The following is a 25,661-nucleotide window of genomic DNA, read 5'->3' as shown; positions in this document are numbered from 1 at the left end:
ATAAGAATTACTACTGGAATTGCTCAGGCAGAGAGCAGCTCAGAAAAAATGGAAGATATTTTAGGGCATCCATGGCATTACTTGGGGACATGAACAATGTCTTTAAAGAGAAATAGAATAGCTGCTAGAGTGCAGGAGAAATTAGTGAATTGTTCTACATAGGGAGTCAAGTTTTAGTTCTTCACTTAATAAAATCTGAATCTGAAGTGTAATAGATTTGCTCTGCTTTAACTAGATTAACCTTCTGCATATAGAATGTTTTAATATATGACAGGAGATCAGTGACTTTAGCTTTGATCTGAGGGCTGACAAAGACTCTCTCCTTGACCAAAGTTTAGTCAGGCTCCTCTGAGCCCTCTTCTCAAGTACGTCTTGCCCTTACCCTCCTCCCAGCCTCCCACCCCCATCCTGTCCTCGTCAAGCCTGTCTAGTCCAGTTGTAGCAAGAATCCTGCTAAGTCACTTTAGAAAGAATCCCCATCCTGATCACCTTGGCCTGCCTTCCACAAGAATCCTGTCAAGTTGGTTTAACAAGAATTTCCCTGCTCGTGATGTCTCCTCTTCATAATTTTCCATCCACTGACCCCCTCATTCTCCTCACTGGCTATAAATCTCCAGCTATCTTTGCTGTATTTAGAGTTGGGCCTAATCTTTCTCCCCTGTTGCAATAGACTTGACACCTCTTGCAATAGTCCTGAATAGTCTTCATTACTATTTTAACAAGTGTCAAAATAATTATTTGCTTTAGCAGGGTTTACTCTATAAGAAAAATGCAGAAAATTTGAGGGAGCAGCAAAAAATACCTACTGGCAGAGATGAGATATATGAATAAAGATAAGCAGTTTGGGGACATAGTGTCTACAATGAAACAAACCAAGACATGGTTTATACAGAAGAACTTAGCCCAGCCAAAATGTTCACATGGGAACTTCAGCTTTACTGAATTTTCTGGAAACTAGAGTTACAGCAACAAGGCCTTTTTTCCCATCAACACAATAGAAAAAAAAATTTCTTTGATGTATATATTCACATTTCCGCCTTAGTAGAGAATGGTAAACATTTTTTTTTAAACTTTGATAATCTTACAGAGCCTTTGGGTTACCACTGCAAACATCAGGGATCACTCCTTAGAATGACGTATGTACAAAATACAAGAAATTGAGGTCAGTGTGTAGACTGAGCCAACGATATACCTGCAAGGTTATTGTTAGATTAAATCAATAGTAGCTTGCTTCTTATCATTTCCGTCTTTCTCCTGAGAATTATATGAATACAAAAATGTGATGTCAACTGGTTGGATATGAATTAGGTTTCCACTATATTTATATTTAAAATTTTGAAATACTGGAAGCCAAACCTATTCCAACTGTTTCCTACCTCTGAAATGTTAAAAAATATGAAATGTATGCCTTTTTAGGATCTTAATATTAGAATAATTTGCTAACAAGGGTAATTATAAGATAAGCCACTAAGAAGGTTCTGGTCTCCTCATATTCGTAAAACTGGCAAAGATTCAAGTGCCTTCAGAGAGAAGCAAGGGAATGGAACACTGGTTTCCATGTAGATTGTCTGGGCTTGAACCCTACCTAAGCCATTTTCAAGCTATATGACTCCAGAGAATTTACTTCAACTCTCTGAGCCTGTTTCCTCATCTGGAAAATGAGGGCACTAACAGCAGTAACAGGGTCATTGTGAGGATAAGTGAGTTCACACACTGAAAGCACTTAAAAGAATACCAGACAGCTAGTTAAACCTCAGTGAAAGCTAACTGCTACTGTTATTATCATCACCACATTTTAAAACCAATATGTCCTGACCATCACAGTCACAACTAGGCCCATGGTGACAATCCCTTCATTCCCTGGCCTTCGTTGGAACCTTCACCTGCCCTCCATGGACATGAGTATCTATCTGGGGCACTTACTTATACATTACAGATATAAGTAATAATAATAATAATCAAACAAGGCCAGGCGTGGTGGCTCACATCTATAATCCCAGCACCTTGGGAGGCTGAGGCAGGGAGATCACTTAAAGTCAGGAGTTCAAGACCAGCTTGGCCAACATGAGGAAACCACATCTCTACCCCAAAAAAAAAAATACAAAAATTAGCTGGGCGTGGTGGTGCACACCTGTAATCCCAGCTACTCATGAGGCTGAGGCACAAGAATGGCTTGAACCCAGGAGGCAGAGGTTGCAATGAGCCAAGATCATGCCAGTGCACTTCAGCCTGGGTGATGGAGCAAGACTCTGTCTCAAAAAAAAAAAAAAAAAGAAAAAGGAAAAGACAAGAGTATTAAAAAATAAAAATAAATAAAAGGGAAAATTAGCAAGTGATAACTTTAGACATCCTTCCTGAACACAACTAATCCTCTCTCCTGCCATTTAGGTCATGAGCATATGGATCAGGGCTTGGCCCAGTGGAACGAGAGCATCATCTCTATTTACGGTGATGATATATCATCAATTCTCTAGGGGAGTCCCACTTTCATGTAACTTTCCACAAAAGTAATATTAAATGCTTAGCTAATGGAATGTTTTAAAATTATAAATAATCTTCATCTAAATAAGATAAAAAATTAAAGAAGTCCTCTGATAGACAAAGTTATGATTTTTAGTTCCGGGGAATGGGGGAAGAAAGGGAGGTAAGGAGGGAGAAAATGTTAATATAAAAGTCAGTGGAGGCCAGGGGTAGTGGCTCATGCCTGTAATCCCAACACAGGGAGGCGGAGGTGGCAGTGAGCCGAGATCACACCACTGCACTCCAGCCTGGGCAACAGAGTGAGACCCTGTCTCAAAAAAAATATGTGGCTCATATTCCAGTTCAATTGGATAGTGCTACTTTGGACTGCAAAGACAAAGCAACACTTGCAGCCAATCCCACGTGAGTTAAGGCTCTGTCCCGCTAACTGGGAAGCAAGGGATTGTACTATATGACCTCTTTTGGTGGCTTTCTGTTGAAGGACTCTCCTTTTCTACATGCTATTCTTCTCATTTCTAATTCAATTTGCTAAATTCCCATGGTTGTGTGTGTGAATGAGTATGAGAACGTTGGTGTATCGGTGTGTCCAAATGCACACTTGGATGTGGGAAGTCTTAATGAAACAGTAATGTAGAATTATGTGTTTTCCCCAGTGAAAAAGAGGAGAACACTGATAGGTAGGAAACCTCAATGTGAACTGCTCTCTCCTACTCACTCTTTAGAAGAGAGGGTACCAACCACAGGCAGTTGGGCCAACTCTGTCATCAAGAGGTTCTCAAAACAGACACGGAGGAGAAGTGGGGCGGGAGTCTCTTAGTAAAACCTAGGTATCAGTTTTCAAAAGATAACTACATAGTTGGTGGGTGGCGAACCAAGCCTGGAGGTCCTAACGCAGGGTTTTTCACAGTCCATTTAAACCAATCTGAATCACAGAAATTTTCAATGATCTGAAAATTAAAGCAGTTACTTGCACTAATGTAACCGGTTTTGGTAAATAAAGTACTGCTATTCATGTCAACTGGCCTGGCCTGCTCTTGTGAGTCACCGGGGCTTTTTTTTTTGGTGCTGTTTACAAACAAATGAATCATGAGAAGACCTTGCTGCTCAAAGTGTGGTCCACGACCAGCAGCAGCAGTCGCACCTGGAACCTTGTTAGGCAAATTATTGGGTCCTACCCCAAGCACAACTTAAAAAAAAAAACCCTTGTTAAAATGCAATGAGAATCTGCATTTTTAACAAGCAGATGCTCACGTGATTTATGTACACGTGTAAATTTGAGACATACCTGAAGTTTAAGCTTCTGACTGTATTCATTTGCTTAACAAACTTTTTTGGTAAATAAACAATGGCAGCCTTCCATCTGAGTTAGGGTCTCTGGAATTTGCCCCTTTGGGGATCTTTCTGTTTTTCTTTTTCTTTAGACTGTAGCTAATAATACTGAATGTTTTTCAAGTAAATCAGTGGTTCCAGGTGGTTCTTGGATGGGAGCCCTGTAAAAAAAAAAGGCTATAAAAGGCCAGATATTTCTCTTATAAGTTTCCAACCTAAGTATTCCCTGAGGCAAACAGCTTCAGCACAAGGGAGGCAAACAATTTTACGTTAAAGAGATGAGTATCTGCCTAACTACCAAACTACCCCCACGTACATCAAAATAAGGGGGAAGATGCCAAAATTAACTTTATTTTAGAATGTCATACCCTGACACAAGGAAAAGGGACTTTCACACCAAAACTGAGAAAAACAAGTTTAATCCACATACTTTTCATATTAGTTAAAATTCTTCTACTGCCAAAAAACCTGCTATAATTTTTTTAAATCTTTCATTATCCTTTAATTGTTTTTATAGCCTTCCCAGAGATTATAATATTACTACTGTGATTATCTGATAAGATCTCAATCTATTTACTCTGACCAAGGAGCAAAAGAAAACACGCAACGAGAATACTGAGTATTTTGAAATAAGCCATTAATTCTTCAGTGGAATTATTTGCAAGGGAACTTTCAGGTTCAAACATAAAGTCTCATACTTAGACAGTAAAAACAAGTTAACATAGGTCAATTTGTTCCCAGACCAAACTGAGGGTCAGGCTGCTATTTCTCACGGCCCAATAACGAGATGCAAATGAACTGGGGAAGAACAGAGTTTTATTTTCTGCCACTGGTTACAGGGAGAAAGCCTGGAAATTATCACCAGACCAACTCAAAGTTACAAAGTTTTCTAGAGCTCATATACCTTCTAAGCTATATGTCTACGTGAAAGTGTGCAATCGTCGAAAGACATAAATGATTAACTTCTTTTAATCTATAACTAGGTCTGAGTCTTGAAGACCTTCTTCTGGAGCCTCAGTAAGTTTACTTAATCTAAATGGGTCTAGGTACTGAGGTAATTACCCTTATCTTGTCTCCCGCTAAATCATAAAGGTTTAGGGAGTTCCTTTAGACCCCAGTAAACTTGTTTGTGGAGGCCTGTGGAGTTTCTTCAGACCCCCAATAAAACTTGTTTAATCCTAAAAGGGTCCTGTTAAGAATTCATTCATTATCTTGTCATGCTTCAAGATCCAGGAAAAGCCTAGGCAAAACTCTTGGTGGGCTCTTTGTTACATTCCAGCCTTTGTATATGGGCAGTGGCTCAATCAGCTTTTAATGTTTAACCTAGCTACTCAGTACGTGCTGGGACAGTTGTGATGGAGGCCTGTGTTAGTGAGACCTGGCCTGCCACAAATGTACTTAGATATGGTATTGCAAAGCAAACTTCAGTGCATAATACATAATCATGTATTATGTATCAATAATGACTATGTACTGATACATAATACCAACCATTTGGTATTATTATGTATCACTACATGATACCAATCATTTGAACAATCATGACATTGCAATGTCTTTGCCCTTTAATTCAGTGTTTATTGACCACCTGCATCCAAGCTGCTCATATATTTCTATCTTATTGACTACACGGATTGTTATTAATCATGCCTGGATCTTTTACTTCATGACATTTGTAAAATATAATTCATCAAAAATAAAATGCAGACAAAAAACCTGGCCAAATCCATGTTTCTAATTCAAAATACACCCTCTCAATAGTGAAAAAACGAATAACCTGATTAAAAAATAGGCAAAAGATCTGAATAGACATTTTTCCAAAGACGACACATAAACAGCAGGTTTATGAAAAGGTTTTCATCACTAATCATCAGGGAAATGCAAATCAAACCATAATGAAATAGCACTTCACTACCTGTTAGGATGGCTATGATCAAAAATTTAAGAGGTAAGTGTTGGCAAAATATTCCTGGAAAAAAAGGGAACGCTCATATACTGTTGGTAAGAATGTAAACTGGTACAGCCATTATGGAAAATAGCATGGAAAATCTTTAAAAAATTAAAAATAGGACTACCATTCAATCCAGCCATCCCACTACTGGGTATATATCCAAAGTAAGTAAAATCAGTATATGGAAGAAAGATCTGCACCTTCATGTTCATTGCAGCATTATTCATAATAGCCAAGATATGGAATAAACCTAAATACCCTTCAATGGATAAATACATAAGGAAACTGCGATGTGTGCGTGTGTGTACCACACAATGGAATATTTGGCCATAAAAATGAAGAAATGAAGAAAATCCTGCCTTTTGCAACAACATAGATAAAGCTAGAGGACATTATGCTAAGTGAAATAAGCCAGGCACAGAAAGACAAATATTATATGATCTCACTTATATGTAGAATCTTTATAAAAGTTAAAATATAGAAGCTGAGAGTAGAACAGTAGTTGCCAGGGGCTGGGGGCAGGGAAATGGGGAGATATTGATCAAAGGGTACAAACGTCTAGTTCTAAGATGAATAAGTTATGGGGATCTAAAATACGGCATGGTGACTATAGTTACTAATAATCTATTGTATACTTGAATTTGCTAAGACAGTAAATCTTAAGTGTCCTCATCCCCCACCACCACACACACAATGGTAAATAAGTGTGACAACAGATGTGTTCATTTGATTGTGGCAACCGCTTCACAATGTATGTCAAATCATCATCTTGTATACTTTGTGTTTGTTTTGAGACAGAGTCTCGCTCTGTCGCCTTGGCTGAAGGGCAGTGGCACGATCTCGGCTCACTGCAACTTCCGCCTCCGGGGTTCAAGCAATTCTCCTGCCTCAGCCTCCCAAATAGCTGGGATTACAGGTGCCTGCCACCATGCCCAGATAATTTTTGTATTTTTTTAGTAGAGATGGGGTTTTACCATGTTGGCCAGGCTGGCCTCAGCCTCCTGACCTCAAGTGATCTGCCCGGCTTAGCCTCTCAAAGTGCTAGGATTACAGGTGTGAGCCACTGCGCCCGGCCGTATACTTCGAATATATACAATTGTTATTAGTCAAATGCATCTCAATAAAGCTGAAAGAAAAAAAAATACACCCTTTTCTCCAATGCAGTTGAAACAGATGGAGAAGAACACGTTGCCACAGTGATGAGTCCCTCTTTAAATTCAAGACCTCGAACCTCACCTACATCTGGACATGCCCGCCTTCAAGCAGCTATACTACATTCCCTCAGTTTATTCACTCTCCCACTCCCCTGGACAACTACACACCTTCTCTCTCCTCTAACCTTCAATACCTGCTAACTCATCCTCACTCTCGTTTGATGACCTTTCTTCCTACTTCACTTAGAAGTTGAAAGAATCTGAAGACAATACCCACAGGCCACTACCACCTGGAAGGCTGACATTAGCCTGTTGAATATACCCTTGTCAGATCTGGCTAAATTGCCATTGTTTTTTGCTAGCTGGGGAGTACCACTTACCATTTCCTTCTTATCTTCCTGGAAGTACACATCTACAAACATCTTTCCAACAACATAAGGGAGGGCACTTTCAATAAAGTTTACACATTTGTCCCATTGAGGCAGCAAAGTTGTGGTCCCCTGGATTACCTGTGGGAGATAATTGATCCAGATTAAACTTCATTTGGATAAAACCCATGGCTGAAAACAATTCAAACAACCTGAAGAAAACAGTCTACAAAACATTGCACACCCTAACCCATATATATGCATCAGATAGTAGAGGCAAAGGTAAAATAGTTGAAGAAAAAAAATTCTGCTTGTCCCCATTATATTTCAAACTAAATGAAAATGTTTTAGGCCAGGCACAGTGGCTCACATCTGTAATCCCAGCACTTTAAGAAGCCCAGGTGAGATCACCTGAGGTCAGGAGTTCGAGACCAGCCTGGCCAACATGGTGAAACCCCGTGCTTACTAAAAACACAAAAATTAGCCGGGCACGGTGGCGCATGCCTGTAATCCCAGCTACTCGGGAGGCTGAGGTGGGAGAATTGTATGAACCCAGGAAGCGGAGGTTGCAGTGAGCTGAGATTGGGCCACTGCACTCCAGCCTGGGCAATAGCGTGAGACTCTGTTTGAAAAAAAAAAAGAAGAAGAAGAAAAGAAAGTGATTTAACAGTTAAAATAATATATGTATCCTTTCTTCCCAATTTTCCCCATTAAACAAAGAATCTGGACAATGGTATCACTTTTCTGCAGTCAGCAGGGACATGAGAGGATGCTATCCAAGTGTCTAGATAATATTTAATATCTCCTGAGAACTAAAGTTCCACTAAGAAGGTCTAGAATCAGTGGGTGATCAAAGTTCCTGCCCAGTGAGGGTTTCCTTGCTCCGAGTAGCACACTCAACAAGGCAGACCAGAAGAACATGGCCCACCATGAACAACACAGGGAGCATATTTACATTGTGTCACAGCAAAAAACACACTGATAAACAAGCAAAATACAGATGTAAATGCTTTGCCCATCTGTCCCAATTATACCATTGCAAGAAAACATTCACAAACAAGTAAGAAGTTTCCCAAGCAGGACCTGGGTCAGAGGTTTACTCTTGGGAATAAAAGCAGAGAAATAAATATAGTGTAAGTTGCCCTTGGAAGTTGGGGGTGCAGGCAGGGAGGAAGGGAGGCCCTGAGAATGGTGGCCAGAAGTGTCCTTTGCACAATGTTAGACCCAGGTTGTTTTGAGGAATGGGATTAAGGCTTAATTTCATCTATTCTTCCTCTGATTTCTGGTAACCTCTCTCAGAGGTAAGGGATGAATCTATTTTTAAAACCTCTAGAGAAAGAGATCCTACAACCTTCTTCGGCAATTCAATATTATATTTAGCACTTCGTGCTCAAGAAACATCCCCTCATACCTAACCTTAAATGTTCACACAGTGCTTCTTACACCTCTCTCATTCTCTTCACAGTAGGGGTGGAAAGCAGCTGGGCATCATCTTTTATGTGATTCATAGCAGTTAAAAATACACACACACACACACACACACACACACACACACACACACACACACACACACAAAACCTACTTGTTTTGTATCTTAACCCATCAATATGACCTAAATATATATATAGTTGTTTTATGCTGTTCTCTGTAAAAAGACTTTTTTTTTTTTGAGACGGAGTCTTGCTCTGTTGCCCAGGCTGGAGTGCAGTGGTGCCATCATCTCAGTTCACTGTAGCCTCCGCCTCCCGGATTCAAGCAATTCTCCTGCCTCAGCCCCCCGAGTAGTTGGGACCACAGGTGCGTGCCACCATGCCTGGCTAATTTTTGTATTTTTTGTAGAGACGAGGTTTCACCACGTTGGCCAGGCTGGTCTCAAACTCCTGACCTCAATTTGCCTGCCTTGGCCTCCCAAAGTGCTGGGATTACAGGCGTGAGCCACTGCACCCAGCCCTAAAGTAACTTTATATGCTAGTGACTTTATAGGGTCAAAGCATATCCAAAATAATTGCACTACTCTTCCAGAGTAATGGCCCACTAAGAATTTCTATACTTATTAGTTCCTCTAATAACTAAAATGCCTCTTGAATGAAATCATAGCTTTTAAGATTCACCATTCACTTAACTTTAAATTGATAGAAAAATAAAAACTGTTTCAAAGATACAAAATCCTTACGGCCTCTAGTGGTAGGAGAATTAGTCAGACATAAGCCTCAAAAACAAAGATGAGAGTAACATGGGTACAAACTGGGAGACGAGCAAGGGTGGGAGAGAAGCAAAGTTTAAAGAGCCAGGTGAGGCCCGGCACAGTGGCTCGTGCCTTTAATCCCAGCACTTTGGGAAGCTGAGGTGAGAGGATCACTTGAGCTCTGGAGTTCAAGACAAGCCTGGGCAACATGGCAAGACCCCATCTCTAATAAAAATAAATAAATAAAGAGCCAGGTGAGCAGGTGGAGGAAAACCATCTCAGACAGTTGAGCAAGAAAACTAAATTGGAGCCTCTTGGACCTAGCAGAGGATAGATTCAAAGATGGAAGGTATAGACAAAGTTTAAGACAAAATTCCATTTCCAAATTGAAAATGAAGTTCTACCATCTAATATCTCTATCATGCACATTTTAAATATTCAGAAGACGGAGAATATAAGATAGTTACAAATATATCACAAAGAAATGTTCAAACTATAATTACAGTGACCCAGTTAAAAACTCTGGGGGAAAATGGGAATACACTGATAAGACGGGGAAGTTTGAAAACAATGTGTGGCCTCAAGTATTGCTCTAAATATCTTTATATAACCCATCAAAGTAAAACTTGAGTGTACCTTACCATATGTAATTTATACCTAAATAAAAATAAATAAGGCACACACACACACAAAAACAATAGAGCTTGGGCTACAAACTCCCCCTGTCTAATCCCTAAAGATGATTTTTACTGGATCAGTTAATATATGGACTATTCCAGCATGTAAAGTTATCCAGCGATGTAACACTGCAATCTTCTTAAACTTACCCTTGAGAATTCCAGCCATCTATACTGAAAGCGCCTGCTAAGGTTTGGAATTCTGGAATAAACCATTCTCCACACCAAATAGTTGGCAATGGTCCTGTTAACAGAGAGAGATGCCCATTTATTGTATTTTAGGTCAATATCTGATGCTCTGCAGAACATCTTGAGAAAAACAGTTGGCAAAGCTCCATCGAGGGACCTCTTACTCATACAAAAATGCAGAACTTTCACTTGAGAAATGACATAAGATGATACAATGTCAATAAGCACAACCAAAATTGGCTTGCTTTTCACCACCTAACAGAGATAGATGAAGGAAAGATTCCAGCCCCAGTCCTCAGAGTGAACATTTTACTTTCACTCTCAGGGTATAAAGTCCACTGTTACACAGCCTTTCATGTCTGGAAATTGTGAGTACCTTCAAATTACAGCAGATCCTCGAATAACATCATTTCATTCAACATCCTTTTGTTATACAGTTGATAAGGAAAAAACCAATTCTGGGCCAGGGTCACTGTCTGTGTAGAGTTTGCACATTCTCCTCAAGTCTGCACAGGTTTTCTCTGGGTACTGTGGTTTCCTCCCACATCCCAAAGATGTGCCTGCTAGGTTAATCGGCGTGTCTACACATTCCCAGTGTGAGTGAGCATGGTGAGCTACTGCACCCTGTGACAGGATGGTGTCCTAGCCAGGGCTGGATCCTGCCTGGTGCCCTGAGCTGCCTAGATAGGCTCCAGCACCTGCAACCCTGAACTAGAATAACTGGGTTGATAATTATCTTACTTTCCCCTTCCTGTGTCCAAGTGTTCTCATTGTTCAATTCCCACCTATGAGTGAGAACATGCGGTGTTTGGTTTTTTGTTCTTGTGATAGTTTGCTGAGAATGATGGTTTCCAGCTTCATCCATGTCCCTACAAAGGACATGAACTCATCATTTTTTATGGCTGCATAGAGGGAGGGGGGAGGGATAGCATTAGGAGAGATACCTAATGTAAATGACGAGTTGAGTTAATGGGTGCAGCACACCAACATGGCACATGTATACATATGTAACAAACCTGCACGTTGTACACATGTACCCTAGAACTTAAAGTATAATTAAAAAAATGAAAACAAGGATAAAAAAAGAATATGTCTACAAAAACAATGAATGGGTTCCAAAGATCAAAAAAAAATTATCTTACTTGCTTTTGTCTTTCTTAAATGTATGCATAGCTCACATGTATTCAATGTTCAATATTAGAAGTGTTTTGGTCTTTATTTAGAAGTTTGGTGATGTTTTTGCGAGCAGGAATATGCCATGGGAACTTAACTCTTGTTGACATCAATTAGCCTATGGTAAAATTGATTTCATTATCTGTCATTTTGCTTAAAGTCACAGTTTCCAAGAAGCTATCGACGATGTTAAGTGAGGACTTAGTGGATTAGGTGACTTGATACAACGCCTATGTATTCTTTGCCTTTGGAAACTAACAGCAAAATATTGGCTAATACCAATTATCTAATTTTGCACCCTCATTCTATACTTACTAAATATGTGAGTTTCGACAAGTCACTTAAGGTCTGTGATTTTATCTTTATTTTTCATACAATGAGGATGATCCCTACCTTACCGAGTTGTTGCAGGGTTCAAATAAATAACAAAATGCTTGACAAATAGTAAATTTCTAGGGTTTTGTCTTTCACTTCCAAATGTATGAACAACCTCATAAGCTCATGTAATGCCTATAATACATATCTTTAAAAATCTGTTAAATTTTAAGGGTTGCCTTTTTCTATAAGCAAAAGATGACCTGACCTCAGAAGAATGTGTGATCTCAGTTAATTTCTAACTCAATAGTGATGATGGATTTTTAATGATCCATTCCCCTCCCAGCTGTGCCATTACCATGGTGACTAATAACACACATTCCTGAAATGGCTTTCTGGTCAGCCAATCACGTGAGAGCAATATGACATGATGATGCTAAAAGCCCATCAAGAACAAACTACACTCTCATTTGTATGACATTCTGACACAGTGGACATGCGCTCCTACTAGTAAAATATTTTTCAGCATACACACCCAATACATGGATGTTTAATTTCTATAGAGATATACTAATAGACTAATATATTAGGAATATTTTTAACAAATACAAAAACAGAAATTTCAAAAGATGAGGTAAAATGAAATTTAAAATCTTCAAAAGTCATTAATTCTTCAAACACCATTGGGTTAATTCTTCAAGACACAGTGTCCACATAGGATTTGGTTAATACAACAATGACAATGAATATAAATCCACATTTCTTAGAGTCTTCTTGACTATTTCAAAAATTTATGACATGTCTTTGTCACATTGCCATTGTCCTTGTTCTTGTTAGACCGCCATTGTATTTCTTTTGTCATCTGGCTAACCAACATGGCGTACCAGCCTGGGAGAAGGGTCACTTCTGCCAATTTCTAGCTTTTCTCTTGTGCTTACATCATCAATAATCATTTCAATTCCTGTTTCCTGCAAGAATTTTTAAGCCACTTATCTACTTTGTAAGTAGTAAACTAGATAAACTAGATAATAAAATTCATAAATCCACAGCTATAAGTAAACCGCTCAAGATTTTTTTTTTCTTTTTTTGAAGATGGAGTCTTGCTCTGTTGCCCAAGCTGGAGTGCAATGGCACGATCTCCACTCACTGCAACCTCTGCCTCCTAGGTTCAAGCAATTCTCCTGCCTCAGCCTCCCGAGTAGCCGGGATTACACATGCCCGCCACCACGACTGGCTAATTTCTATATTTTTAGTACAGATGGGGTTTCACCATGTTGGTCAGGCTGGTCTCAATCTCCTGACCTCAGGTGATCCTCCCGCCTCAGCCTCCCAAAGTGCTGGGATTACAGGCGTGAGCCACCATATCAGCTGAGATTATTTTTAATATATTGAATGAAAACAAGCCAGTGAGGGTGACAGTGCCCCTCTCACATGTTCCATACAGATCAAATGAAGGGTCCATAGCCATCAATATAGAACTCAATAAAGTGTAATTATTTTTCTTTATAAAGTTTTTTTATTTCAATAGCTTTTGGGGATGTAAATGTTTTTTGGTTATATGGATAAATTGTATAGTGGTGAAGTCTGAGATGTTAGTGCACCCATCACCCAAGTAATGTACACTGGATCCAATCTATAGTTTTTCTATGCCTCATCCCCTTCCTACCCTCCCTGCTTCTGAGTCTCCAAAGTCCATTATACCACTCTGTATAAAGCCTAATTATTTTTAAATTTAAATAAAGATATAGAAGTTCTAAAATGTTCTTCTCAGACCCAATGGATCTTGTTAGGATATGCGCATTCCCCTAAGACACCACTGCACTAATCAGCAAAGTCCAGCCCTTGCCCATCTCTGTTGAGGCCACTAAGTGGTTTGGGGTCATTCCTTTGGCTCTTTTGCATTCACATCTCCACTCCTTAATAGGACAAGAAGTGCTCACTGAGCACTTATTGTTGGCCAAGTATTGTGCCAGATGCCATGAGGAACGTAAAGAAGTAAGAACCCAGCACCTACAGTTAGAGAACTCAAAGTCCAGCTGGGAACACAGGACTTCAGATTTCAGCTTGTTCATGTAATTGGGTTGTTTAATTGAAGGGACACACTCTCAGTACATAAGGGATCTTTCTTTCATTCATTCACTCAATCAACACATCCTGAGCACCCACATATATACTAACAGTTCTCTGTGCTGGGGAGATGGATAGTCCCTGATTTCCTGAAGCTTTTAGCTGAGCAGGGGAGATGAGGCAAGTGCATAAATAATGATTTGGTAGACACTAGCACCCAAAAGTATGTGCCAGACACTTCACTGTAAGGATAGTACATCTCAAACTGAGGGCTAAGAGTAGGCTTCATGAGAGAAGCATGCCGAAAGGTTAAAAGGCTTTGGTGTTGCAAACAGGAACGTGAACTCTGGACAGGCTAAATAATGGTGGAATCGGCTGATGTGTTGGAGAGGATGGTGAACAGGATCATCACTCAAGGAAGTGGGCAGAAAGGCCAGCCACACTGGGGAGATGCAGACAGCGACCAGGTCATGGTGTCTAGCACATTAATGGGCCGATCTTGGTCCTAGTGCAAGGACTTTATGTTCTTTGTCTCTAAAATACCTCTTACCAGGCATGTGAACCATGCTGGATCCATAGGTGGAGATGAGAAGGAGGTCAACAGCCAGCAGATGTCCTTTCGTCAGTTCAAAAGATATTCCCTCAAAGGGGTGGTGATGAGCCAGAATAACTAGGGAAGTTGTTAGGGGGCCCAATGGTGGTGGTGGAAGATGTAGTATGGCAAAGTATACTGGGGTTTGAGAAGCAGGGGCCCTTCCAGCTCCCCTGAGATCATCCCATTTAGGCATCTCACATTAATTATGATCCTCACAGTGCTGCTGTAAGAGAGATGTTATTATACCCATTTTACATATGAGGAGACTTCAGGCTTAGAACCATTAAGTAAACTCAGGATCACATATTCAGTGAGTCTCAAACTAGTAGAGTCACCTGGGGAAGTTGTTAAAAGTCCACATGCCTAGGCCACCCCAGGCCAATTAAGTCACAATCTCTAAAGTGGGACCCAACATAAATATTGCTTATAAATCTCCTCAGCTAAGTCCAATGTGAGGCCAAGTTGAAGAACCACTGTAATAAGCAATGGAGGCCGGACCAGACCCAGGTGTGTCTAACTCTAAAGCCTGCATGCTTTTCCCTATGCCAGATAGTGATGAATTAAAGCCTCTATTTGGTTTTTTTTTTGTTTTTTTTTTTTTTGAGACAGAGTTTCACTCACTCCTGTCACCCAGGCTGGAGTGTAATGGCACAATCTCAGCTCACTGCAGCCTCGATCTCTTAGGCTCAAGGTAACCTCCTGCCTCAGCCTCCCAAGTAGCTGGGACTACAGGCATGCGCCACTGTGCTCAGCACATTTTTTTTTGTATTTTTGGTAGAGACGGGGTTTCATGATTTTGCCAAGCTGGTCTCAAACTCCTGGATTCAAGCAATCCGCCCAACTCGGCCTCCCAAGTTGCTGGGATTACAGGCGTGAGCCACCACACCTGGCCAAAGCCTCTAATTTAGCTAAGATTTCCTGAGCAGTCACAGAGACCCCAAAACACTCCAACAAAGATGCTTCACAGAAATCTATGGGCACAGAAAGAATTATGAGGACTTCCTGGACAGCATAACAACCAGACCTCTGCAGGCTGGAAGCTGTAATGCTGAGAAGTTCACACAGCGAGACAATGGCACTGATGAGTTTCTTCAGTGTGTTATAAATATACTGACAGAATGCTATGGAGCACAGTTTTGGAGTGCTAATATTACCACGCCAGGAACAGATATAACCATAATGACTGAATCACTGTCACCTAATGCTCAGATATATCAAAAAGCAAAGATCAGACTCAGCAACAGTCCTTGAAAATAACACATAATATCCTTTTTTCCCAAAAAAACACATTTTCAGCCATATGGTAATTTCCCCAAGTGGCAATAAATCAAATAGAGAAAGGCAAAGCATCTCAAAAGAGCACCCACCACAAAGAGAGCAACATGAAATCATTTCCTAAAGCCTCTGACTTGGAAGATTCTTTTAATTTTTAGATTTGGGATGCTCAATTGGTAATTATAATGCAAATATTCCAAAATCTGAATAAATCCAAAATCAGAAACACTTCCAATCCCAAGTATTTTGGATAAGGGATACTCAACTTGTAGTGGCAGCTTACATTTGTATTACATTTAAGAGATCATAAAATACCTTCTTTGATATTTATAACAGTGCTGTGAGGTGATTATTATTATTATCCTTATTTTCAGATGAAGAAAACAAAGGTAAGAGGTCAAGGTACTTCCAAGAATGTGTCAAATCCAGGACTAACATCTGGGTTTTCAGATTCCAGAGCTTGCATTTGCTCGTCTTGGTCATACTATCTGAAGTGAGCCACAGAGGCTCTTCTTAAAGGTTCTCAAAGCCAGAGATCTTCCTACAGGCTGCCTAGAGGCTTATGTAAGGCAGTGATTCTGAAAGTGTGTCCCTGAGCCAGCAGCTTCAGCATCATCTGAGAACTTGTTAGAAAATTCCTAGGCCTTACCCCCAGACCTGCTGAATCAGAATCTGTGGGGTGGGGGGCCAGCAGACTGTATTTTAGCAAGCCCTCCAGGGGATTCTGAGGCGTGTCAGGTTTGAAAACAGCTGGTCTAGGAAAATTCTACCTCCGCATCATTCTGCACACACAGCTCAACTAGGACTTCCTAAGTCCCACATCAGTGCTTCTTAAACTTGAATGTATATATGAGTCCCCTGGGGATCTTATTCAATTTCAGCCTCTGATTCAGTAGGTCTGGGGCAGAGCCCGAGAGTCTGCATTTCTGACAAACTCCCCAGTAATGTCTCTGCTGCTCATCTGTAGGCCATTCTTTGTCTAGCAAGACCCTAGATCACTCTCAGAAGAGCTGGCCCCCAGGAGAGGTCCACATAACAGCACATTTTCCAGGTCATCCTTTGGGAACATGCAACAAGAATCATCTTACTTTAATGTACATTGTACTTGCTTTATATGAAAATAAAACTAAAGACAGGAATACTTACAGGGTCCTTGACAAAACTCCAAGGGTTTGCTCTAGGCCAGTCTGCTAAAAAACAAAACAACAACAACAACAAAAGAAAACAGTCCTGGTGCAGATGATCTCCATGGATCCAGCCCTGGCCTGGAAGAGGAAATCACGTCAACTCCTCCTGATGCCAACCTTCCTTGGCCTCTCCTCCTCCCACTCTTACTCCTCAGATAAAAGTAGATGGGAAGTGTCTGAGGCAGCCTCGAGTCAGGAGTGAGGAGGAGAATTGAGGGGGACAGAAAGGGAGATAAGTCTATAGTGCCCCTCACCCAGTGATGTGCTAGTAAAGGTTACCAACTGCCTTGTCAAGAAAAAAAAAATGATTTGTTACATTTGCCAATTTCCATGGTGTCAAAATCCCCCATAGTTGAATTGAAACTGTCAACATGAGATCACTGAACATGTAGTTAGGAAGAGATGCACATAACATGAGGGATCATCACTACCTCCTTACCCCACCCCCCTTTCCACCTCAAACACCAGCTCTTGTTCCCCACAGGCAGCCTCCAGCTCATTCCTCCAAGGGTCCCTCCCTGGCCACCTACCCCCTTGGACTGCAAGGGCTGGTGTGGTTTGGCACCACCACCACTGGAGGATCTCATTGCTCTAATTCTGTACCATGCACCACCTACCAAAGAGTCAGTGCCACTGTCCCCACAGGCACTCAGTCAGAGAAAGAGGCCTAATCCCCTAGACTGGCAGTGGGAGTAATATAAGAAGGGAGAAGCAGCAATTGAGAAATGAGCAGCTGAAAGAAAAAAACAAACAATCCCATCAAAAAGTGGGCAAAAGACATGAATAGACAATTCTCAAAAGAAGATATACAAAGGGCCAACAAACATATGAAAAATGCTCAACATCACTAATTATCAGGGAAGTGCCAAACCACAATGAGATACCACCTCACTCCTGTGAGAATGGCCATAATCAAAAATCAAAAAAATAACAGATGTTGGCATGGATGCGGTGAAAAGGGAACACTTTTACACTGCTGGTGGGAATGTAAACTAGTACAACCACTATGGAAAACAGTATGGAGATTCCTTAAAGAACTAAATAGAACTACCATTTGATCCAGCAATACCACTACTGGGTATCTACCCAGAGGAAAAGAAGTCATTATACAAAAAAGATACTAGCTCATGCATGTTTATAGCAGCAGCACAATTTGCAATCGCAAAAATATGGAACCAACATAAATGCCCATCAACCAACGAATGGATAAAGAAAATGTGGTATATATACACCATGGAATACTACTCAGCCATAAACAGGAAGGAAATAATGGCATTCGCAGCAGCCTGGATAGAGCTGAAGATGATTATTCTAAGTGAAGTAACTCAGGAATGGAAAAAAATATATCGCATGTTCTCACTTATAAGCAGGAGGTAAGCTACGAGAATGCAAAGGCATAAGAATGATATAATGGACTTTGGGGACTCAGGGGGAGAGTGGGAGGGGGTAAGCAATAAAAGACTACATATTGGGTCTTTTACATACTGCTCAGGTGATGGGTACACCAAAATCTCAGAAATCACCACTAAAGAAATTTTCCATGCAACCAAACACCACCTGTTCCCCCAAAATTATTGAAATAAAAATAAAAATTAAAAATAAGAAATGAACAGCTGACACCAACACAGGATGGCTTTGAACTGCTGAAAATTGCAGGAAAATTGCCAAAGCTAGCAATATCTAACTAGCTGAGGGTACAATATGCTAGCATCTCCAAAATGAGCAGTGAAGCATCTGAAAAGTATCTCTTTTCACACCAAGACATTTATGGAAAAAAAGAGACAAGACATAGAAATGAGGGTGACCCCATTTAGAATCTCAGCTCTGTTTCCTCTTAGAGGTGTGATCTTGGCCAAGTCACTTAACCTCAGCTTCCTCATCTGTAAAGTGGGAACAATGCATAGAATTGTTGTAAAGATCAAAAATGTTAACCATAGTGGTGGTTAACATCACCATTACCTGTATATGATTTTTATAGGCAGATTCTCGAAACAGAGGCACAGCAGAGATGCCCAATGTGAGAAGGCTTGGCTGGCTTTTTCTTCAATGGTGCCTCCAGGGGAAAGGTACGAGGTGGGGGGATCCTCAGAACATTCATCTGATGCTTTTCCTCTACATATCCTGAGCCCAAGCTGGCCTCTCAGCTCTCTAGCCCCCTGCCTTGCAGGCAACACCCAAGTTCACACTGGTTCCACCACTGAAGATGCTTACCATCCCCTTTTCTCTATTCTTCCTTACCTAGAAAATTCCTCTTTATCCTTTGGGGTTCCGTTCATATGTCACCTCCTTGTGGTGGTGATGGGGTATCTGGTTAACTTCTAGAATTTTTAAAGTGTCTACTACATGAGAAGCACTGTGCTAGGTCACAACACTTTAAAAAGCAATCACAAGACAGCCTGCCAGAAGCAACCTAAGTGTCCATCAACAGATAAATGGATTTTTAAAAATGTGGTACATATACACAACGGAGTACCATTCAGCCATAAAAAAGAATGAGATCCTGTCATTTCCAGAAACATGAGTGGAACTGGAGCTCATAATGTTAAGTGAAATAACCTGGCACAGAAAGACAAACTTCACATGTTCTCACTTATCTGTGGGAGCTAACAATTAAAATAATTGAATTCATAGAGATAGAGAATAGAAGGGTGGTTACTGGAGGTTGGGAAGGATAGCAGAGGGGAAGGAGGGATGGTTAATGGGTACAAAAAAATAGAAAGAATGAATAAAACCTAGTAGCTGCTAGCACAACAGGTAACTATAGTCAAAAATAGTGTAATTGTACATTTTTAAATAAATAAAACAGTATAATTGGATTGCTTGTAACACAAAGGACAAATGCTTGAGGGGATAGATACCCCATTTACCTTGATGTGATTATTATGCATTACATTCCTGTATCAAAATATGTCCTGTACCCACAAAAATTAAAAATTAAAAAAGAGTGCCTGCCATGAGGTGCTCACAGTGTCATAGAGGTAGGGAGCAGGGAAGTATTTGCCATTGAGAGAAAAGTGGTCATTTCAAGAAAATGAGATATGCTCTTTGATAAAGGCATGTCTAGGGAAACTCCAACTCCTTTTCCTTCTGGGTATATAGCTAAACTATATTTCCCAGTCTCCCCTACAGCTAGATGAGTCACAAGACTGAGTTCTGGCTTATGGAATATGGGTAGAAGTGACATACCCCACTTCTAGGCCTTCCCACCAAAACCTATACAATCCTCCACCCTCTCTGTTTCTCCATCCTCCAGCTGAATAGAGAGGATGCCAAACATCCAAGGGAGGGCAGAGCCATAAGATGAAAGGAGTCTGGCTTCCTAAGTCACTATTTAGAAGAAAGCTCTCTTACAGGGACACCCATGTTCAGACTGTTCCATGAGCAGAGGGTACAATTTAGCCGATGAGTGTTTAGAGGTGCTGGTTATAGCAACTGGCATATCCCGACCAATATGGCAATTATGGGAACCCAAGAAGACTTTTCCTCAAGTAGCCTTGTAATGCTACACGAGTGGTGATTAAACACGATCATCAATGGAAAAACATCACCATAGTCTGCAAATAAAATGCTGTCAGACTTCTCATGATGTGTACGTTGTCTTGAAATCTCACAAGAATACGCAGAATACAAGTTGCTTTTTATAAACTGGTGGTTGAGGGATAAACTGTGTGAAAGAGATTTGGGATTTGGCTTTATTTTTATTTATTTATTTTTTAAGACAGAGTCTCGCTATGTCACCCAGGCTGGAGTGCAGTGGTGCGACCTTGGCTCACTGCAACCTCCACCTCCTGGGTTCAAGCGATTCTCCTGCCTCAGCCTCCCAAGTCGCTGGGATTACAGGTGCCAGCCACCACGCCCAGCTAAATTTTGTATTTTTTTTAAGTAGAGACGGGGTTTCACCATGTTGGCCAGGTTGGTCTTGAACTCCTGGCCTCAAGTGATCTGCCCACCTCAGCCTCCCAAAGTGCTGGGATTACAGGTGTGAGCCACCGCGCCTGGCCAATTTTTGTCCTTATTTTTAAATGAAGTTGTATGTGTACATAACATCTAAGGTGATTTTTCCATCTATGTTTTTTCTACTGTTGTTCACTACGTTTATATTTGTCCAAGTTATCATTTTGACAAGAATCAGAGCAAAATCTCCCTCCAATCATGCTCTTTTCCATTGCTATGAAAGGTCCTGCAATTACCAAGTAAAATCATCACAATAGAGATGCTTTTTCTAATACAGTAAACCAAATCCCAATCTATCCCCTGATTGTAAATTAGGCTTTTTTGGAAGTAAAATCAATCAGTGTTCAGAAGTACCTACTCTTTTAACACAGATACTAGAAGAAACTGACTCACGAGGTGAAGGATGAATCTAAAGCAGGCCAAACTCCACCTTTCAATGGAAATTACCACCAAAATTTAAAATGTGCTCCGTAACTCAATGGCATATGAGGAGAAAATCGTTTGGGTCATATTTTATAGTATTCGAGAGCTAGGAAGTACTTACAAAGAAATTTTCTAATACAGTGATCCCCTTCCCCTCCCCTAAGAAAAGTTAATCATAAGATTCTTCTGAGGTACTTGTTTAAAATAAAGATTACTTGGCCTCCCCTCCAGCTCTACTGGATCAGACTCAATGGAGGAGGGCCTTGGAATCTGCATTTTTAACAAGCACTCGAGGTGATGCTGCTGACATTCCTGGTCCATGGAGCAAGGCTCTACCCTGCAATATAATTACGTACCTCTAGATTCAATTTCCATTTAGAACATTTTCAAAGAATCCTGGCTTATCTCTAAATGATAGAATTTTAAGTAAATTAATTGTTTCTTCTCTCCTTTTTCTGTATGTTTTCCTCAGTGAACACAGATTACTTTTATCATCAGAAAGTATCTTAAAAAGAGCAGCAGCTCCTCTCAGGTGTCTAAGTGTTTCCGTAGGGGATAAATGCTACATTTTATTCCAAGGACTGTTGTGCCTTTTTTAAAAAAACGTAACTTCTGGCAACATAGCCTTGTCTGAGTCCAAATAAGAAAATATGATTTTAATCATGGCCCAGCAATTAACTCAGTAAAGTGTTTTGTAAACTCGTTGATTCATTTTGTAAGCTCTGTGATTCATTTTCTGTAGTCAAAGCTGAATGCCTTAATGAACCTGTAAAATTCTCCTTCCTGGAATATTTGAAGATTTTTCTTTGTAGCAATAAACTAGCAAAGCAACAAATTCTAAAACATTCTTTAAAATAAGAAAAACCTGGCAGTTCCTAAAGTTGTTTTATCAGTGCAATTTTTCTACCGCTCTCAAGGTGGTCTTGTGTCTTTTCAATACAGTTACTTTAGTTTATTGCCAGAAAGTGACTTAGTGGTTAAAAAGGAACCAGGAAAAAAAAAAAAAAAGCAGCAAAAGATTGAGAATGAACTGAAGAAAAAAAAGATGTTCACATAGAAATTTTAGAAAATAACATCATTATATAACTAGTTCCCCAAGCTCATAAACAATTTAGGATCTCAAAGAGAACAGCATGGAGAAAGACCAGAAATAAAGGGCAAAAACATTTGTTATCATTGCAGCAAGTAAATTACACCAGACAATGCTTTTGGCCAGTTCATCACAAAGGATACCGGGATTTTCCCTATGACTCTTCTGATGTAACATTCTTTAAAAACAGTTTTCAAAGGATGTGAGAAGGGAAGCCCTTATAATTTAAAGAAAACACAAAAGTCACAGTAAAATTCATGTGAAAGTTCTTACTTCTTTCTCTCAGACCCTAATATCCTAAACAAATCTTTAAAGTACTGCGGGACGCGGACCACCACATTCTCAGAGGGGCTGATGTCTTTCAGATGGGGGTAGAGTCTGGTGTCAATGACCTTCTTGATGTAGCCCAGCCAGTCGAACTGAAGGGAGAGAGAACAAAACAGAATGAGAGAATCTCTGTTAGGTAGCAAGTAAGAAAGGCAGATAGAGTAGATTGAGCATCATTCATTTCTTTTGATTTCACACCTAATAATTCAAGATGCAACTACTCAAGTCTAGAAAATAAACTCCTGATCATTGCCATCCAGACCTATTGTCTTTTTTTTTTTTTTTTTTTGAGACGGTCTCGCTCTATCACCCAGGCTGGAGTGCAGTGGCATGATCTCGGCTCACTGTTACCTCTGCCTCCTGGGTTCAAGCAATTTTCCTGCGTCAGCCTCCTGAGTAGCTGGGATTACAGGCACCTGCCACCACACTTGGCTAATTTTTTTTTTTTTTTTTTTTTTTTGTATTTTTAGTAGAGGTGGAATTTCACCATGTTGGCCAGGCTGGTCTCGAACTCCTGACTTCAAGTGATCCACCTACCTTGGCCTCCCAATGTGCTGGGATTACAGGTATGAGCCACCGTGCTCGGCCTGACCTATTGTCTTAATCACAAATGGAGCATGTGTTCTGTACCATCTACATCTGGACGACAGCCACACACGCACTAACACAGTAATATGCACCCTCACTCCCTTGGCCCCCTCCAGTACTCTTCCTCCTTCCTGAACTCTCCCCTCTGTCTTTCTCTCCCTGTCCAGTCCTCTTCCTCTATTCTATACTCTTTCTTCCTCCCATACTCTTCCCTCCTTCTCTCCAGCATTTCTCTTCCTCCTTCTAAATTCTTCCTCTATACTGTACATTTTCTCTCTCCTTCCCTCCCTTTCTCTGTCCTGTACTCTCCCTCACTCTCACATACACACAGAAACAGATGCCCCAGTACATAATTTGTCTCTGTGACACAGTTTTTAAAAAAAAAAAAAAAAAAAAAACACAAGAGGAAATAAGCAGCAACAGAAAGTAAATGCAGCCAGGCATGGTAGCTCACACCTACAATCCCAGCACTTTGGGAGGCCGAGGCAGGTGGATCATTTGAGGTCAGGAGTTTGAGACCAGCCTGGCCAATCCCATCTCTATAAAAAATACAAAAATTAGCTAGGTGTGGTGGCCGGCACCTGTAATCCCAGCTACTCGAGAGGCTAAGGCAGGAGAATCACTTGAACCCGGGAGGCAGAGGTTGCAATGAGCCAAGATCACACCACTGCACCCCAGCCTGGATGACACAGCAAGACTGTGTCTCAAAAAAAAACAAACAAAAACACAGAAAGTAACATGCCTCCATTCTTCAGAGCATCCCTATCCTACCTAAAACACCATATGGTGTTTTTTAGATTGGCTACTCTAAAAGTCTTTTCCCAACCTTTTCTTCCTTGCCTGTGTCCACTGTTGAAACGGAAAACCAGTTACTCACTTGCCCAACCTCCCCTGTGGTTAGGAGTGGCCATGTGACCCAATCCTACTCAATAAGAAATAAAGGGAAGACATCTGGAGATGTTCTGGAAAGGCTTGTTTGTTTTTCCTAGTAAAAGAGTTAGACACATCACTGGCCCTTTCACCTTCTTCCTGCTCTGACAGCAGATGTGATATATGGAGCTGTGATGGATACCTTGGAACCATGAGTCATCAAACATGAAGTCAAAAAGCCAACACACTAAACACAGTAGGATGGAAAGATAGAAAGAACTTGGGCCTTTGACAACATTGTTAAACAGCTGAGCCAATGCCAACAATTACCTATGTCTAGACTTTTGTCATGTGAGAATATAGGCTTTAAGTTTCCAAGCCACTGTTGGAAAGATGTTTTGTTCCCTGTAACAGAAGGCATCCCAATACACAGACAAGGGATATTTTATGTGATTGTTGACAAAGATGATGATAACCAAGACTGAGAGCAGGTTTTACAAGACACAAATTTACACAGAGATGAAATCCAATCCCTTCTAAAATGATGAGTTGAGAGAAAGTTTTCTGGATAGTTTTCACCAACCTGGGGAATCATAGCACTCAGTTCAGAAATGTTCATTTTGTTGTACATGGCCTCGCTGGTTCGGTTTTCATGTGGAATCATTATCTGTTGAAAAGAGATTTTTGTTATTTTTTTTCAAGTGAACCATTTCTTACTGTATGATTACTTCCTACATGTGCCAAAACATCTGCATAGTATTATAAAGTTTTTCAAGGCTTTGGTGTGGTCCCCAACTCGGGGAAGAGAAAAAAAGACATCACTTTAGGCAGGATTAAGAAAATAAACTTTCATATCCTCCTCTGTGTGAAATATTGTCCCCAGTACAAAAAGAACTACCCCAAATCTCCCTCCCAATCTATAATGTGGATGGGCAAAATCTATTGCTGGCTCAATTTTGACAATCAAACTTAAGTTGGACATTGAGGTAAACATCCCATTGTCATCTGTGGTCTCCAGATAATGATTTCAATATTCCATGAACCACAGACCATCCCTTCACCTCTAGGGGCAAATTTTCACTGATGAACACAAGACTATCTGGATGCCACTGTTCCCCGTGATCATTTTGTCAACAGCTCATTCCCTCATTTCCCCTCTTGTTTCTTTGGCCTTGAGATTTCCCTAGCCACATTGCTGGGGGTATGGATTTAGTCACCGCCTGGACACACATTTCAAAACTTGCCTCTCTCTAGCCCTGGCTCTATACTCTTTCAATTCCTAATACTCATGCTCTTGGCCATTTGGCTAACACCAAATCTGAGCTTCTAGCCTCCACCATGTTTAACCTAAGAACAGCAGCAACGATTATCTTCCTCAAGGATCATCTTAATCACTTCCATTGACCAGCAGTAGCTCACATATCCACCCCTCAATCACGTCATGACTTTGCCTTTGGGCCTTC

The 25,661-nt window shown here is 40.6% G+C and overlaps 1 protein-coding gene across 1 annotated transcript in view; it reads right to left on the bottom strand.

Annotated features, from left to right (window-relative positions):
• Window positions 1-25,661, bottom strand: part of PHEX (phosphate regulating endopeptidase X-linked) — a 219,288-nt gene that overhangs the window by 129,605 nt on the left and 64,022 nt on the right. Inside the window, exons 8-11 of the mRNA XM_055106306.2 lie at window positions 24,782-24,865; window positions 22,687-22,832; window positions 10,296-10,389; window positions 7,296-7,424 (exon numbers count right to left, since the gene is read on the bottom strand). Of these exons, the coding sequence (XP_054962281.1) occupies window positions 7,296-7,424; window positions 10,296-10,389; window positions 22,687-22,832; window positions 24,782-24,865 (453 nt within the window). The remainder of the gene's footprint in view (window positions 1-7,295; window positions 7,425-10,295; window positions 10,390-22,686; window positions 22,833-24,781; window positions 24,866-25,661) is intronic.

The sequence above is a fragment of the Pan paniscus genome, chromosome X, assembly GCF_029289425.2.
Source record: "Pan paniscus chromosome X, NHGRI_mPanPan1-v2.0_pri, whole genome shotgun sequence".
In the NCBI taxonomy this organism is placed as follows: domain Eukaryota; kingdom Metazoa; phylum Chordata; class Mammalia; order Primates; family Hominidae; genus Pan; species Pan paniscus.
The sequence above is the reverse complement of the archived record's forward strand: the minus strand, read 5'-3'. Positions and strand labels throughout refer to the sequence as shown.